The sequence below is a fragment of the Syngnathus floridae genome, chromosome 2 (assembly GCF_059516105.1).
Source record: "Syngnathus floridae isolate MCC-2025c chromosome 2, RoL_Sflo_1.0, whole genome shotgun sequence".
In the NCBI taxonomy this organism is placed as follows: domain Eukaryota; kingdom Metazoa; phylum Chordata; class Actinopteri; order Syngnathiformes; family Syngnathidae; genus Syngnathus; species Syngnathus floridae.
The window spans coordinates 12,251,939-12,266,234 of NC_142414.1; the positions used below are offsets into that span (position 1 = coordinate 12,251,939).

The window sequence follows — 14,296 nt, forward strand, 5'->3', positions numbered from 1 at the left end:
AGAGGCGGGTAACTAATTGTGAGTAGACACAGGATGGGAGGGGCGAGTACACAGAGGCGGGAACAGAAACCATGACAACATAGACACAAGGAAATGAACAGAGACGGGTCGTGACAATTTCCTTTGTTGTACATATTGTCTGACGGATAAAATGAATGAATCATTTCCGTAACTGTACTGCTTTGGTATTGTTTGATATGTTGTATACCTCCTATATTTTATACTATATATATTGAGTGAACCTTTTGGGTAATTTTGAGCGCCCTACATTTATGCTCCCTGGTCATTCGCACACACACAGACAAAATGGTGTAACTCCTTAATCGTGCCGTATTGAGGGAATTTGAACTATATCTAAGCAAGCGACAAATTGTGACTGTCAGAACAATTCAATGTTTGTGTTCAATTTAACAGGCGCGCATTTCACTCTCATTCAATTTGTGAGCAGATTGAGACAGCTTCATCAATATTTTAGAAGTCGTACTTTTTGTAACTTTTTTTTCTGGTGGAAATGTTCTTCATGTACAATAGATGTCTTGGCTGAATAATGGTTGGGAAACATAGAGCAAAGTGGTCTTAAAGCATTCCCTTCAAAATGAAATCCCACATCGATCCATTGAAAACAACACTGCTGTTTTAAGCCCTAAAAGGGCCATTTATGTCAGTGCTGTCGTCGCCGAGTGACGTCCTGTTACAACATCTTTTGTGAATGTGACCCAGCCTCTGTGATAAAGCCCTTCAACAAATACAAGCCAAGGCACTCATCACTACCTCTTTGTTGATTCCCGTCACAGCAAGGTGTTTGCCAAGATTGGAATTTACCACAGCGAAAACAACGATTTTTCCACTTCCCGTAGAAGTTAAACATCAACTGAATTCGGTATGGCCGTCACGTCTTTCCGGGTGCTGGTCACTGTTGGAATGAAACGTGATGATTTCTTACTAGAAGCAGTTTGTGACTACATCCAACCACAAAGGATTTGCATCCTTGTGGCAGCTGCTGGGAGGAACTCTAAATACACACCACTGCTGATTCACATTTGCTACTTGTGTAAATAACCAAAGCCATTATTCAGTAGTTACAACGAGTGGTTACTCGATGGGAAATTGTTTGATAGTGTCCTGTATACCAGTTCTCAGACGTCGTGTGAGGCTTTGCATCACCCACCCCCAAATGCAATCAACCCGATTATATGCATATGACAGATTGAAAAGATGATACGATCAGAAGGAGAAAAAAGACCAATGACAGTAGACAGGAGAAGTTGGCTGCTATGCAAAGCAAACGACTGAGGGCAGATTGTGTCGACTTGGGGGGAAACTGGCAGCCTAAAAAACATGCTGGGCAGGAAGTGCATGCTGAGCATTTGTGTGTGTGTGTCTGTATCTAGACTGATGGTGTGGGGAGGGAGGCGGTGAGGGAAGGAGGAAAATTTGTCTAGCTGCAGCTAAGATCAAAGGCTCATTAACTATTTTATAGTGGGGTGGTACCTTGAGAAAAAAGATAAAGATAAAATTTGTTCTTTGACCATACCAATATCGCTAAACGCTTACCTCAAATCAAGTTTTACCATTAAAATGCAGAAATGACATTAATCGATTCCAGTCGAAATTTTAGTTGTGCTTTGTAGAGGGAAAATAGAATAAGCCTGTTTTCTGTTTACATGTGTTGCTGCACCGTTTGTATTACATTTGTTACTTAAATCAGAACCCCGCATCCATCACCACCACCACATAGATGCTAATTTTTATCCCTGGTGGCTGTGACGTTTCCCATTTTGTGTTCGCGTTAAGATAACCGAGGCTATGTGGCTGTTTTAAATACAATATGTGTCACTGTTTTTGTTTAGTTTGACAGTAAACTTCAACTGGGGGTGGAACTGAACAGCTTGAAGCCTTCGTTTCTCTTTAAACCTGTTCAAATGCTGAGTTTTATGTAAAAAAAACCACACCAAGCTAAGTCATTTCACTACTATAATCGTTACAAGTCGATTGAAGAACAAAATGTAATCATTTTGAGAGGGAAGTAAAAATGAAAAAAAAAAACATAATGCCCCTTCTAATCACGGATGTGGCTGTGCTCAGAATAAACAAGCACATTTGAAATCTTGTTTAAAGATGGAAACCCACCTGCCACTTTTTAAAGTCAGTTTAGTTGCCCAGATGTTTTTCTTTGTGAGATGAGGCATCTGTCTTGCCTCCCAACTCTATAGCCCATAGCCTACTTCTGAATTTGTCACATGTACTAAGCTGCGAGTACGTGCCAGTAATTCCGGCAGCTTCTTGGATGTTGCCATCATCCGACCCCCATCTTTTCATCAGTTTTACAAGGATGCCCAGTTCTTGGTCATGTCACTTTTGTGCAATATTTTCCCCACTTGAAGATGTCTGTTTTCATTGTGTTAGATATATTTAATGCCTTGGGAATTCTTTTGTACTCTTCTCCCAATGGATACCTCTGAGATCCTTCTGAGCTCTCTATGGAACATGGCTTGTGCTGTAGGATGTGATTACAAAATTTCAGGGAAAGCCTACTAGAACAGTTTCACATTTGTATTGGTATTGGTACTGATACCGGCCTTATTTGAAGGTATCGCTAATTTTTAAAACGCATTTGGGCGACTTGGATGCAAAAACAATACAAATCAAATAGGCGTCCTGCGTGTAAAAGTCAGCATTAAGCAATCACAGTCATTGTAACACTGTTCAGTTGCAAACACTACTGAGGGAGGCAGGAAGGAAGGCAGGAGTGAATGCGGAAGTCACAGGTTGGGTGAGGGTGATGAAATCTAGAAAAAGGTACATTTGTATCGAGAGACACAGATGGGCAAGAAAGGAGGGGGCGAGAGTGACGGAGATGGAGGAGGAAAAGCTGTCAGGTTCCTACACCCTCCCTCCCTCCAGTGTGTTGGCAGCGCCGTGCTCCGGCGCAGAGATTACCAAAACTCAGCCGGAGGTTGCCTGTATGGACACAGCCATTCCCTCTGACCATCTGACAAATAACCGGAGACTCCCTCATGGACGCCGTTTTGATTCCTCGGTGAAGCTCGAACATGCTGCTTACTGTCCGGTATATTTATTATTGAACGCTAGCGTTTTTATAGTACACAATATTGACTTGTACGACTTTACAACACCGGCACAAATAAATCTTCCTCCGCAAAGATGCAATATATTCCATGATGGGCAGGATGTGAACGCTTATAAAATGCTTTCACAAGATGGCTGGTTGGCAACATTGTAAGGATCCTACTTACAGCGTGTATGTGTCATTGTGTGAGTGTCATGAGGATTTGTGCATAGGCAGCACGGGGTTCTGAGAGAACCCCGTGTTGTCATTTTGCCCAACTGCGAAAAGAATCCGAGAAGAAAAGCTGACTGGGGACACGATACACTCAGAGGCTAATCATGCAGCAAATAAAGGCAAGAAGAGCTCCGCACCGCTGGCTGCATCATGGAGCTGCTCCAGCTCGAGGCGCTCATGGGAAACGTCTCAGTTCCGCCCCCGACAGTTCTGTTGGAACTGTGTTTTTCAATGTTTCTGCTGAATGAGAGTCTGCTGTTCTGGACTGAATTCTTGACATGGGGCCTTTTCAGAAACTCAGATGTCCTAACCTTAAATATTCTAGCTCCTGAACCAAATCAATACTGTATCAAATGAATTGGACTTTATTTTTCTGGAACAATGCGAGGGCGAGTATTGCTGACATACATCTCCAGCGAGAAACTCTTTCCTGAAAATGGAATATCCTGCGTGAGAATCTATTCCAATAAGAGGCTAAATGTCAATGTGGAAGTTTGCTGCCCCCAGTCATCTTTCTCAAATGTGAAGTTGGCATTTAATGTTCTTATTGTGTTTATCATGGGATACGAAAATAGCCGTTATGACAAGTTAATGTTTTGTGACATCAAAGTAACTATTATTTTTTTGCTTCTGACTTCATCGGTGGCCTGTTTTAAAAATCGCTGCTTATGGGTTACTGATCTCGATCGCTCTTCCTTTTGTAAGGTTGGTCAGGATGGACTAATCAATGCTAAAGACAGTTTAAGGTTGCGTTGAGGCACATTCGCGCTGGTAGGAAAGGAGAGGAAAATACTTCAGGCAATAATCAGAATCCAAAGATGCCCTTATTGTTGGCAAGAACACTCTTTGAAAGATACTGTGTTTTTCGTGTCGGCATTGTTATAGTGCTCTTTTTTTCCCATGGAGACAGCCTGTCCTGTCATATCTGCACATTTCCCGGCTCTCAGATGGCGAGTGTATTTTCCGTTCTCCCTCCACCCACCACCACCACCACCTCCAACAAGACTTCATGTTATCCCATATGTTCCCTATTTCTCTTCAAATAACATTGTTTTTTTTTTCTGTATGAGGCATCTGAGCGAAAAAGAGGCGCCGCCAGCTGCATCTCCAAATGTACATGTGGGTTGTGTACAATCATCACCACCATATTAGCAGTGTAGAGAAGTTACAACGCAAGCATTTATTGTGTCTCACCTTCCTTTGGAGCAAACAGCCTGTGGTGCTTGCGGGAGCCCTTATGTTGAAATGCAACAGAAAGGCCAAGGCGTACTAATTAACTTCACTCAGCATTCATACTCATTGAAATGCGTAACCTTTACACAACCTCGCTTCATCACCTCTCTGCAAATGCCCAGGTTAAAATTGTCATTTAATGTCGCCAAGCATATTACAAACTACGCCGCTCAGCTCACCTCAATCTTCTGTATCCCCACCACCACCACCACCACCACACACACACACACACACACACACACACACACACACACACACACACACACACACACACACACACACACACACACACACACACACACACACACACACACACACACACACACACACACACACACACACACACGCACACTTTAGGCTTTACTAACAAATTTTTATTCCGGGCAGCTGCAGCCCTTTGCGCTGGTAAATCAATGAAACAGTGTCCCCTATAAGAGACCTTTGTGTTTTTCTTCCATCGATCCTGTCAGGGCAGATACATAGAAGAGCAAGGCAGGCGATTACCCTCAGCAATCCAAACTTTGATCTATACAGCCGATGACAGGTTCCAGACATTAGCTGTGGGTAATTGCGATGCTAAAAGGGGGAATTGTTAATCTTTCTGTCTTGACGTCCACTCGTATGCCCGTGATCGGGTCATGGAACGCGAAGTGTCCGTGCGTGTGGGCTGTCTGCAGGCACTGCGGTCACCCTTTCACCTTGGTGCCGGTCATTGGAGAAGAACACTTCCACACGTTCTATCTAGTTTGCAGTCATAGTTTGCGCCCCCCTCCCCTCCTCCCCCAACTCCCCACGTCATGTCTGCTTCTCCTTATTACATTTTCAATGGGCTGTTAACATGATCATCATGCAAGCTACCTGTGCACAGCAAAAGCCCTGCAGTAACATTACAGAACGCTTTACAATGCAGATTGTTTATTCTGGTATATTCTGCTAGCATTTAGGTTTGTTTTTGCAACATTTCCCATTCCATTAATGAAAAACAACAAGGAGTCGCAGACCTCCCCTAAGGCTTAAACATTTGTCACCAGTGAAGTCGATGAGTATAGGGTTATAATTCTGGATCTTAATCGCAAAAAGGAAGTAAAGGTAATTATTTTTGTTCCAAAACCCAAAAAGTGCAACAACTACCTGGTTTGTAATTGAACATTTTAAATAAAAGAATATCTATCTGAAATTACACTTTCTGACCATGAATGCAGAACTTCTGACATTAGATTCAGGTCTTATAGCACAATTCTTATCTTTTTGGCTGTAAACACCACTGCAATTGAAATGAAGGGAAACCAACAAGATGTGCTTTAAATGCGGACTTTGTATGTCAGTTTTTAAGCTCAACCTAAAGCAATGGGGCAATTGACTGCTCAGGTTCTCCATGGCCAGGTGAGCATGAAAGGCTGGCAATTTGTTCTTACAAATTGATGTCAATGCTGACAAAAATAGCAGGATGAACTCTGAAATGGTTCAGGGCAACATTATCTAATAGTATTCAGACTCGATTAGACAGCACTTCACAGTGCAGATGGACATTGACGCCAGGCATTATGCCAAAGCAAAAAAGTTTTTGAAGGCAGGGAAGTTAAATGTTATGCAATGGCCAAGTCATTTGCATGACATGAATCTAATTGAGCATGATTTGACTTGTTTAAAATACAACACGTTTAGAACGCCTCAAAAACAAGTAGGTACCGAAGACAGCTGCTAATAATAATAATAACAATAAAAATTAATAATAATTGGGGGGCACGGTGGGGCACTGGTTAGCATGTCCGTCTCACAGTTCGGCGGGTGCGGGTTCTATTCCACCTCTGACCCTCCCTGTGTGGAGTTTGCATGTTCTCCCCGTGCCTGCGTTGGTTTTCTCTGGACACTCCAGTTTCCTCCCACATCTCAAAAACATGATTGGTAGGCCGATTGAGCACTCCAAATTGCCCCTAGGTGCGAGTGCGAGTGCGGATGGTTGTCTCTGTGTGCCCTGTGATTGTCTAGCAACCAGTTCAGGATGTCCCCCACTTACTGCCCGATGATGGCTGGGATAGGCTCAAGCGCACCCGCGACCCCCATGAGAACAAGCGGTACAGATAATGGATGGCTAATAATAATAATTGACAAAAGACAGTCGTTTTCATGTCCCAATATTTATGACCCCGACTGCATACACACAAAACTGATATTGAGTCTTGCCAGTATTTTATTCTCTTTCTACAGGCTTTTCAATCACCATTACTTCATTTTAACAGGTGTTCTGTTGATAACTTGCGAGTTAATTATCTCAAGAGATAATCATAGTAATGAGAAAAATATATGTAAGAAATTTGCTTTCAATCCCATTCGGCTTAAAAGGATTAGTGCTTGTACCTGTTGCACATTAGCTGCCAGACACGTACAAAGGTGTTTGATTCTAATCACATCACTTATGAGTCCACCTGAAGAGTTTTAATTCTCACATATCAGTCCTTCCACAATCAAAGCACCAAATTTTATTAGCCTGAGGTCAAAGCAGTAATTTCAAAGAACGCACTGATAGCATGAATGTTTGTGCTGAGTGGAGGTGTCGATTCCCAGGGGATAAGGAGGGAGAAGATGAGAATTTTATCAATGGGGGTACATTGCCAGAACAAAGCGAACAGACATCTCAAGTGATTCCAGAAAGACAAATATTCACACAATTTAAACCTGGGCCATAGTAGATTCTACGATACTGAATCCTCCATAGGATTCCTACCAAGAGCATAAAATAAATGTTTCTCATTTCAAAAAGGTGAGTCCTTTTAAATGCAAATTACCCTTGTTGCTACAGTGCTCCCTTTTAGAATCAGTCCACCCTACACGCACCAAAAACCCCTGCAGATATGCATGTGACCTTTCGGGGGTGCGTTGCTTGAAAGACATTGAGTAATCTTGAGCTTGAGATCGTCTGCTTCTCAATTTGTCAGCTTTGTGCGCTTGACCCGCTTTGCGTTGTGGGTCAAAGCTATAACTCACACTCTGCAAGTTGAAGTGATCCCATTAGCTAGTTGCTGTGTCCTCATTCCTGCGTTTCTGCAGTGTCCGGCTGCTTTTGATCACACTAACACAAATGGATGGCTTTCATACAGTGCTTTGATGAGAGCGCATGATGAGTTACTACACGTGCTTGAAGAGAAATTGATGTTTGCGCATCCGCACGTCTTCGGGGAGGTGGGCATTTTGATCCCAGATGTGCTACGGTCCTCTCTCATAAATCACGGTTTGTGCGTCCACCGCCATATTTAGCCGTCACTGCTAGTAGACGTAAGAGAGATGGATGAATGTCTTTGGCTGGCAGCCTTGATTGAAAAATTGTCAGCATGTGATGAAATATCCTGCAGAATTCAATAGCAACTTCTGGAAATATAAAAACATGCTATCTGCGGTTTTCCAAAATGTATAGTATGTTCCTCAAGATTGATGCTATTTTTCTCCCTTTTTTAATTTTTTAAATTTTTTTTATTTATTGTCTTAACAACCCAACCTGCTTTATCTTCTTTGTAAAACGGGTTTCTTCTCTCACCTGTTGAGGAAATATATTCACTGATTCAAAACAGGAGTCCCTACATATCAACACAGATTGCGTAGCATCTGCATTAAATTCTCAGTAGCATTTTTGAAATGTTACCGTTTAAAATCATCTTGACTGCAACAGTCTTAAACTAGTCCGTTGGAGGTGGTCTTCATCCTAATCAAATGTGAACTCCTGATTGATTCTAATCAGAAATGTGGCCAGATGCCGTCTCTGCGGGAGAAAGCCGACATCAGTCCTTTCGCCCACGCTTGGCTGTGTTTTGACTCAGCGATGATTCACAGAAACGAGCTTTCATTGTAAAATCTCAAATTTTACATTTTAAGGCATTGGGAAACTTAACTGAAAACCACAACAGGCCAGCATGTACAGAAATAAAAACAAAAAAAATACATTTTCAATGTTTATATTATATTGCATATTTCTCACAGCTTGATTGATCTAGCCGTTTGGGCAATGAGATCATTTGTTCGATTTACATGCACACTGCTGAATTGACAGTATGAGCAGTTGGTTGAGCATGATAAATGAGAGTGATTAAAAAGCTGTTGTTAAGGAGGACAGCTACTGTTAACACATCCTTTCACAAAATGCTCACATAAGCAGGTGAGAGGAAACGTCCTTTCTTGGCCTCAGAAGTGAACACCAAAGTCCTTGTTAGGAATACATCTTGACTAAAAGTTCTCTTCGTACAGTTAAGTACAGCGGCATTCATTTCTTGCCATCATAAAACCCTTAATTTTTTTGTTCAAGTGTCACTCATCCCCTTAGACAAATAAAAGGAAAAACCACATGATTGAAACAAAACGCACTCTGTGCGTGATGTTGTGCATGTTGGCAGTGAAACGTTTAAAGTTGCCAAGTGTGGTTTTCTTTTGTATTTTTCCAGAAATTGCAATTCTGAAATGATCAACATCAAGGTCTTTCACATTTAGACTTCACCACATTTTCATTTCAGACTTATTGTACATTTTGATTATTGTTTTACAAAGTAAAAGCAAATGTTTTGTTTTAAGTTCAACACAACAATAATCAATCTGCTTTTGTGAAAGATGACAGAAATCGCCCAATATAACTGTTGAGTTTTAAATTGACATAAAAAGATATCTGAACACTCATTTGATGATCAAAAATATTTATCGATTATCGATAGGTGCTGTGGTTAGCTCGTGAGCTATTTATGGCGAGCGCTCCTTCAAGGGGACCTATTTTCATGTTTTAACATGAAGGAATTGAGTGGAATAATTGAAGCTTAGGTAGGTTAGGTGGAGTGTCAAATTTTAAAGACATTTTATTTTTTAACCTTGGAGATCCTACTGAGCCAGCAAACAAAAGTGTCTGCATATCCTGCTGATATGTTTTATAATGGACCTTTGTCCGTGGAAGAAGACATTCTGTTGGACTCAAATTGAAAATTATAGCTTTTCATTGACATTGCTATCCCACTGTAAGGCTTCCATGGACAAGTGAGAAAGAGTGCCTTTCGAAGCATAATAATGCATGAAAATTCACTTCTGAAAATCAGTCTAGCCATTACATTAGTCCTTTGACTTCTTAATGTGATGCTGTGTGTGATGCTGTAGACATAAAGTACGACCTTGCTTTCGATGAGTGCTTATGCAACTGTGCTGCCTCAGTTCCTGACAAACATTTGACAATCATCACATGTGCCTCAGGAACAGAGTCCTTACTGTACATCAGGAATATTCTCGACAAACTCATATGATTGATTGCGCAAAAGATGAATTGAACATGTGATTGACAGGCCAGTTTGTCAACACGTCCTCTGGTTGTGCCAGTGGGAACAGCAAAACATGCAATTAATTGATGTTCAAATGATATACATGTGTAAGACCCACACTTAAGTTGTCAAACGCGATGATCAACTGCCTTCTGCCTGTTCGGCATTTAAACTCGTAATAATTTATTATACTTCACTGATCGCCGAGGGGACGTTCTTTTTACATTCAGAGATGAGATGTCAGAGTGAAGTATTGCAACCCTTGGCCAAGGAATACTTTGGCAGAGCACACCCAATATTCTTGCTGTTTCTAATGGTGACAAGCTTAAAGTGTCAGTGCTCCTAAAGATGATGTTTATTCCTCACTTAACTTCCATTATGTAATAATTGGTTGTGCTGATTTTTTTTCTTGGCTATATGTAAGTTGGCCAACAGGTTTTCATTTTTAGATAACCAACATTTTATACTTTAAACTCTACATTGCATTTTTCTTGCAAACAAAATTTGTGACATCTTTTAAAAACGTTCCTCCATAAATTTTGGTCCGTGAGACCTATGAGTTTTAATTAGTGTGGAACATGAGTCAAATTAGCAGATTGCTGAGAACAACTTCAGAATAAAAGTGATATATTAAATCATGTTAATGATGTTAATTATTAAGTGTTCTTTTTGAAGATGGCGTTCTGACTACGATGGCAATGTTTTCCTATAGCATTAAGAATCGTTCCTGTGCTTAGCTTGACTTTTTAGTAATGGACATGTGAGTAAGTGGGTACTTGAGGCAGGAAAAATACCTTGCACATTTTTTTTTTTTTTTTAATCAAGGCACCCAAATTACTTAGGGACTCATTACATCCATACAAATCAGCAACACTTTTATATTCTCACAGGCAGCTTGATCCAATACAACGCTTGAAACAATCCACTTAACACAACTGCTGGGTTTGTAGAATACATAATTGCAAAACATTCCTTCATCTTATGATTTTTAAAGTGATATACTATTAAGTACGGGAACGAGTAGCAACCTTGCAGTTGTGTGATGTAAATTTGTATTAAATATCTTACAATGAGTGAGCCAGCTTGTGTTAGGACAGCTGTAATAAAAAAATAAATTAAAAAAAGGCATTGACGTCATCGGCTCATTACATTAGCGTTGACTCCAAAAAACTGCAGCAGTCAACCCTTTAAATTGCAGTAAATGATACAGCGTGGCTGTAAGGAATGATACCATTATCTTAAGAATGTTGCCTAATATAGGTCCACCCACTATTACCACCCTGGGTGCAGTTGCCAGGCAACCAGGAAAGACTCAAAGTGCCCTCTTGGAAACATTTCAATGCATAGCTAAGTCAATTTTTTCTCAGCATGTCAAGCTCAAACATGAAATGACCCTTGCTCGAGTCAACGTTCTCCTTTTCTCCTCTTTAAGATCCCGCAGATCAGCTATGCATCAACCGCTCCGGAGTTGAGTGATGACAGGCGCTACGACTTCTTCTCAAGGGTGGTTCCTCCTGATTCCTTCCAGGCCCAGGCCATGGTGGACATAATTCGAGCAATGGGATGGAGTTACGTCTCCACAGTCGCCTCCGAGGGCAGCTATGGAGAGAAAGGAGTGGAGGCCTTCACACAACTCTCCAAAGAAGCAGGTTAGCGTTTATGTCACGTTAATTTTCTTCCTTATACCCATTTGTGTGATTTAAAACGTACTCATGCCCTTTCCACTCATCTGAAAATGCTCTTTTGCATATGCGATTTATCTTAACGTTCCTTGTTTTTGTGAAGATGAATTATTGATGTTTGGCAACGTGTGCCTCAGCTCCCCAATGAGTTGCAAAGTGTTACTGCAGATGTAGACAGAGAAGAGACTTGTAGAGAAATATCGCATTACAATAGTCAGCATTGCTTTTTTTGTTTCATTTAATTTCTTTATGTAATCAGTGTTGCTGTTTAGCTGCAAAGCACATGAGGAATTGTGTGAAAATGTCAGATTTATTTTTCTTTGGACAAGAGAGAACGACTTTTGGGGTTACACTGTCTGCTTGTTGTTCTGATCACTCTCATCCTCTTTTTGTTTCGGGTCTTGTGCGTATCCCAGCTACTGAGCGTGCTCAGCTCTGGGAATGGTAATGTTGGTCAGTGATCTTGGCGTTCAGCCAGCACAAACCACTCCAGTAGCTTGTATGAAGCAGCAGGCTTTTCGATTTGTCCTTTTCCCCTTTTGGTGAGAGTCTCATTTCTTGACGACGCCATCGGAATCAAATTAGTCCAAGCCCACCTTGATTGTACATTTCCCCCATAATCTGGAAACTGTACATTCTTTAGGAGGAAACAACAGTTTTGTTTTATGGAGGCAGTGAACTCAACTCAACTCATGCCACAGTAAACAGCACTTTGGAAAATAGAGAACAACATTAATAATAACAATAATTAATATTATTATGGGTTTCTTATGAGTATCTTAGTTTCCCTCCGACCCCCCAAAACATTCATGGTAGCTTTTCTTTTCTACTGTGGTCAACAGTGCTGACGGGCCACGCATGATTAATTTTACGGTAGAGGCTGCGGGCCGATGTAAATTTGAACACAGGCTGCACTTGGCCCCCTGGCCTGATTTTAGCTGTGTAATATATCGGTCTAGCTTAAACTGCCCGCAGGTGGCAAAGGAAACAATGTTTTTTCAATTTGCAAAGTGTCACAATAAAAAACTAATTTAAATTAAAGTTTCTTCCATGTATCGATAATATTGTACATATAATGCTGCATTTCATTTTTTTTCTGGCGACCAGTTCAGGGTGTAGTCTGCCTTTTGCCTGATGTCAGCTGGGATAGGCACCAGCACCCCTGAACAGGATAAGCAGTGTTAAAAATGGATGGATGGATTATAGAGTGCTAATTATTTTTCGCATCCATCCATATTTTTCATTAAAAATATATTTTTCATAATGTTCAGTGAGGGAAGATGAGATATGTATAATGTGAGTTACGTGCATGGTCACAGAATGAATTAAACTCATAACTCAAGGCACCAGTAATGGATTTTTTTTTTTTTTTGACAATGATAGCAGATCGGGTGTCTGAACACTGACATGCATGGCTTTGCATATATTATTTTCATTATAAAGATTCATCCACATGGCGATGTGATGGAAGGGGGATGCGAGTTAAGAGTTAAGTCGGTATCTGCCGACTGTATGCTTCACTGCTGCAATTGATTGATTGATGGTCAGTCCCTCCGACCCCGCCAAGTATATACTGTAGTGTAAAAATGGAAGGATAGATGGCTGTGATTAGGCAGAAGCTTTGTCAGTCGAGTCTGCACTAGGGATGGGTAACTTACTGGACCATTTTTCTCCATTGCTATTGTCTGATTGTCTGGTGACAAGTTCTGCGTGTACTGAAACCTCTCGCCCAAAGTCTGCTGAACTCTCCCTTGATGATGCTGTGGATAAGTGGCGCAGAACATTAATGGGTGGATGGTTTGAATAATCTACCATTGTCCATCTAGTGAAATAGCTGCTTTGCAGGCACAGCAACAAGCGCTTGCTCTGCATTGCTCCCCACCTCCACCTCTGCGCATCCCAATCCATTTTGTAATCCTATAGGGAGGGATCACATCTTCTACTGCACACTAATGCGCACAAACCTCAAACATGAAAAAAAAAAGGAGTAATAAAACCTTGCAGGCACTGATCAGAAGTCCACCATGCATAAATATTTTAGTTGTGCGCATTCACATCTAGTGTGATCACTCATTAAAACTTGAAGAAGCTGTTTGCGGATGTGTAATATACGTCGACAGTCTTAGAGCCGCACAGAGTAAGAGAGCAATTCGATCTGGAGAAAATCTCCTGATTTAAGACTTATTTTGAAAGATCCCCTCCCCCTAGATCCTGATAAACATAGCTTCACCCAGCGTGCTTTCTCAAAGACATTTCTTATGGATTTTGTTTAAATACATTGCACAGAGGAGTAAACAATTATTTCTTTTAACTTTTAACAGCCATGGAAAGACGTTGTTGACTCATCCTTTTGCCGCTAAGCAGCAGTCATTTTAACGTACTTTGTATTCAAACACAAATGGGAATTATTTGCTTTAAAGAAACCCTTTAGAGTCCCCCTGGCATCTTATCTTTAATAAACACATTAATTATGCAAAAGCATTTCTCATGATTCATTCACACACTTTTGCACCAAAGCTCCTTAAAATCAGTCATAACAGAAGTAAACATTGAAGTGTTAAAATTTAACACTAACGCTGTATATTAAAAGTAGCAGTGCTCATCAAAACTTGTCACACATCATATTGTTGACTCATGTCACAGTCGCGTTACATTCCTTGCTTATCGATATTGTATAGTCAGGAAATAGTCAGCCAGTAGTATGTCATCATATGCTCATTCAACAGAGCACACCCTCTTTTTAAATGCACAGACACATCCAGAGTCACTATAGTGTCAAATTTGTGGCCGCTGAA

The 14,296-nt window shown here is 40.9% G+C and overlaps 1 protein-coding gene across 3 annotated transcripts in view; it reads left to right on the top strand.

The window, feature by feature from the left end:
• LOC148401792 (metabotropic glutamate receptor 7-like) overlaps nt 1–14,296 on the top strand; it is a 93,001-nt gene that overhangs the window by 30,905 nt on the left and 47,800 nt on the right. For 2 of the 3 annotated variants that reach the window (XM_088368605.1, XM_088368607.1), the window contains exon 2: nt 11,252–11,468. In XM_088368605.1, coding sequence (XP_088224731.1) covers nt 11,252–11,468 — 217 coding nt within the window. Of the gene's footprint in view, nt 1–2,934; nt 3,071–11,251; nt 11,469–14,296 lie in introns of those variants that run through there. The other variant, XM_088368606.1, reaches the window with a different exon arrangement.